The sequence below is a fragment of the Callorhinus ursinus genome, unplaced genomic scaffold, assembly GCF_003265705.2.
Source record: "Callorhinus ursinus isolate GAN/ISIS: 27379988/994484 unplaced genomic scaffold, GSC_fseal_2.0 scaffold6, whole genome shotgun sequence".
Lineage (NCBI taxonomy): Eukaryota > Metazoa > Chordata > Mammalia > Carnivora > Otariidae > Callorhinus > Callorhinus ursinus.
This window is the reverse complement of record NW_027397068.1, coordinates 72,989,751-72,992,806: the sequence shown is the minus strand read 5'-3', so window position 1 is coordinate 72,992,806 and position 3,056 is coordinate 72,989,751. Positions and strand designations below refer to the sequence as shown.

The 3,056-nt window shown below is 40.3% G+C and overlaps 1 protein-coding gene across 1 annotated transcript in view; it reads left to right on the top strand.

The window, feature by feature from the left end:
* Nucleotides 1-1,161, top strand: part of LOC112815548 (solute carrier family 22 member 2) — a 28,959-nt gene extending 27,798 nt beyond the window's left edge. The window contains exon 11 of the mRNA XM_025861580.2: nucleotides 958-1,161. Coding sequence (XP_025717365.1) covers nucleotides 958-1,024 — 67 coding nt within the window. The 3' untranslated portion in view covers nucleotides 1,025-1,161. The remainder of the gene's footprint in view (nucleotides 1-957) is intronic.
* The last annotated feature ends 1,895 nt before the right edge of the window (nucleotides 1,162-3,056 follow it).

Here is a 3,056-nt window from a genome sequence, read left to right as displayed (position 1 = left end):
GTTTTTCCTGTTGTTTCTGTGGTTACTGTTGTTGCTGCTGTTGTTGCCATTGTTACTATTGCTGCTGCTGTTGTTGCTGTTGTTACTATTATTGCTGTTGGTGTTATTCCGGTTGTTGCTGGTGTTCCTATTGCTATTGTTATTTCTGTTGTTGCTGCTGCTGCTTTTGCTGTTACTGTTGTTGGCATAGAGACCCTGGGAGCACCACCGACTTCCTTGGGCCCCTACATCTGGAGGCTGAGAGAACCCCAGCACTGCCAGGGGATTCGGGTGGGCTTCTGCTATACTCCCTGTCTCAGGCTGGCCCAGAAGCTGAGGCAGGACTAAACACCCCGAGGCGAGGGAAATTTTGTGAGGAGCTCGGGGACACGGGGGCAGCCCCACTCCAGATTTCAATATCATTATCAGGCAAAGCATGTCCAAAGGGCATGTCTGGGAACAGCAGGTTGAAGAAAGCAGAATTTCTATCATGAGGATCAGCAACTTCCCAGTATTCATAAAGATAAGATGATTGAGAAGATTTGCAATTTGATTTCTCACTTGCCCAGCTGTTGAAAAATAAATAAGCATTGGTAAGGATAATTTCTAAAATTGTATTTACAAGAACTAATGACAACGGTGTCTAGATTTTGCAATCATCATTTTTAATCAATATAAGATTAAATGTCGTCATTACCTGCATCCTCTTATTACATAGAAAAGTGATCACCTTAAATAAGGAACATAGGCAAGTCCCATTCCCAGAGGAGCATTTTTGGAACTGTTCCATCACATAAGTTATTCACCAAGCTCTGTCAATTTTCTTTTTAGGAATCACCACTCAGAACACACTGCAAGACTGTGCCTGGTCAAAGCTTACATCCATTCGTTGTTCCATTTATTTCTTACCCACTTGATTTTGTTTTTCAGCCTCCTCACAATTTCTTTATCCCCTCTCCATGTTTTTTATTACTGCAGACCAAGAAAAAATAAAGAAAAGATGATTTACCTCCAAGTCAAGAAACTAGACATTCCCTTAAACTAAGAAGAGACCACTATTGCCACGGCCTTGCTGTGAAGATACAAGTCCAGACCAGAGATTCCTCCATTCACCACAAAGCCCATGCAACTCAACCTTACTCCCCTTTGAACCCTACAAACTTAGACCTATAGCCGAATAGAGTTTGTTGTCCTACTATATTAAAATCTTCCCATGGGACCAGATCCCACCAAAGCCCACCAGCTCACTCCATTCCCAGAATTCGTAGGACAATGCCATTGGTGTGCTGGGAATTGTTTTCATCTTTGTATTTCTTTATTTTATTCCTTTCTCCACAATGATATCAAACCAAAACACATAGGGGAATTGTGGGCCAGGGAAACAAAATAGAAAAGATCTGAAAAACAATTAAGTGGGAGCAGAGACCCTGTTTTCTTAAAGATATACTACAGTTAAATAATATCAAGTTGTCTGGAATGTATGTCAGGAACTTTAAATTGGCTTTTCAGTGTCATGTGTGAAAAATTTTTTAAATACCTTCATTATCATCTGGGTTAGACTTTAAAGGAACCTAAAATAAAAGAATCAGAACTACAACCTGATTAATCACTAAATCTCCCCTATTTAGACTGAATGAGTACAAATGTGTACTTTTTACAAAAAAATCTTGAGACGAGTTTGATAAAAAGCAGTATTGAAGTTGGCTTAATAAACCAACATGGGAAAGTTTCACTCCAACAAAAATTGCTCTAAATTTGTGGTTTAAAAAATTATATTAATATTTTACCATGGTAATATAGTAAATAAAAGCTTTTAGAAGCTGAATACCTCAAGGCCTCTAATGAAAAACAAAAGTTCCTTACCCCATTCCACTTCTATCAATGCCTCTGGAATAATTTTCAACTATTTTAGCTGGATTTTTTTTTCCCTTGTGATTTATCTTTACATAGCTGAATAACTTGCTTTAAATGGACACCTCTTGACTTTTTCATTACCTATTGACTTTTTTATATAAAATATAAAGATTTAGCTCTCTTCAAATCTCTCCTCATCCCAAACCACAACTTCTCTCTTCTCTTCACACTCCGTGTTATCACATTTTTATTCAATCAAAAGTTGACATTCACATTGTTATGGCTGCGTAACTATTTTTAACAGCTGAGCCACATAGTGTACTATGATCATGCTTTTACTCTTTCACAGCATTTTGTTTCTCTTGAGCCTTGGTTTTTATTGCTTGTTTTCTATATATGCACCATCAGTTTTCCCCTAACTCTCTGATAAAACAAGAAGTCTCTCAGTGCATTCAGACACAGCTCCTTCTTCCAGGGAGCCCTCCCACCTGGAGCCTGCAGCCTTCCTGGTCCAGGGTAGCCTGGCTGATATTAAGGCCTACGGCACAGTGGTTGCGCTGGGCTCTCCTTTCTCCACCGTCCTGAGCATTCTGGTGCCTCTTTCTTGTGAGGGATTCCCTGTCTCAGAGGTCAGAAGTCTTCTTTATTCTTGGCTTTCTCCCTCATCTTGAAGAAGCACATCTCCCAGTATTGTCCTGAGAAAGAGCACATACTTGTCCTTCTAAATTCTCTTCTGTAACATCAGGAGTTACAACTACACATTCCCGGCCCTTTGCCACCCAGCTTCTTGTAAGGCTCGACCAATGGGTAGCATTGGCCAGATAAGAAGATAGGAGCAAGAGAGACATTTCTTTCCCCTATATCATGAAGGTGTCTTGGGCAGCGGCCGTAAAAGTTGCTGGCAACCTGAACCAAAGGAATGTGGGTTCCTGGTCACTGCTCGATGGCATGGGTGCACTTTTAATAGCAATAGCAGCAGCAACATCAATGCCTCATTGACTTCATGGCAAGAACAGGATCTCAGGCCCCAGCCAGGAGCAATTGCTATTTCCTGGTCTTATGTAAACACCCTCTTCTCTCTCTAGCATACCTTTCTCCCTTTCGCTCAACAGTTTTGTAAACGAGTGCCTGTATTAAATTGCCTTTCTCTGAAATACCTATAGTGGTGTCTGTTTTGCTGATTCAACATGAATTAATATTAACATGAATTCATACTTGGGACC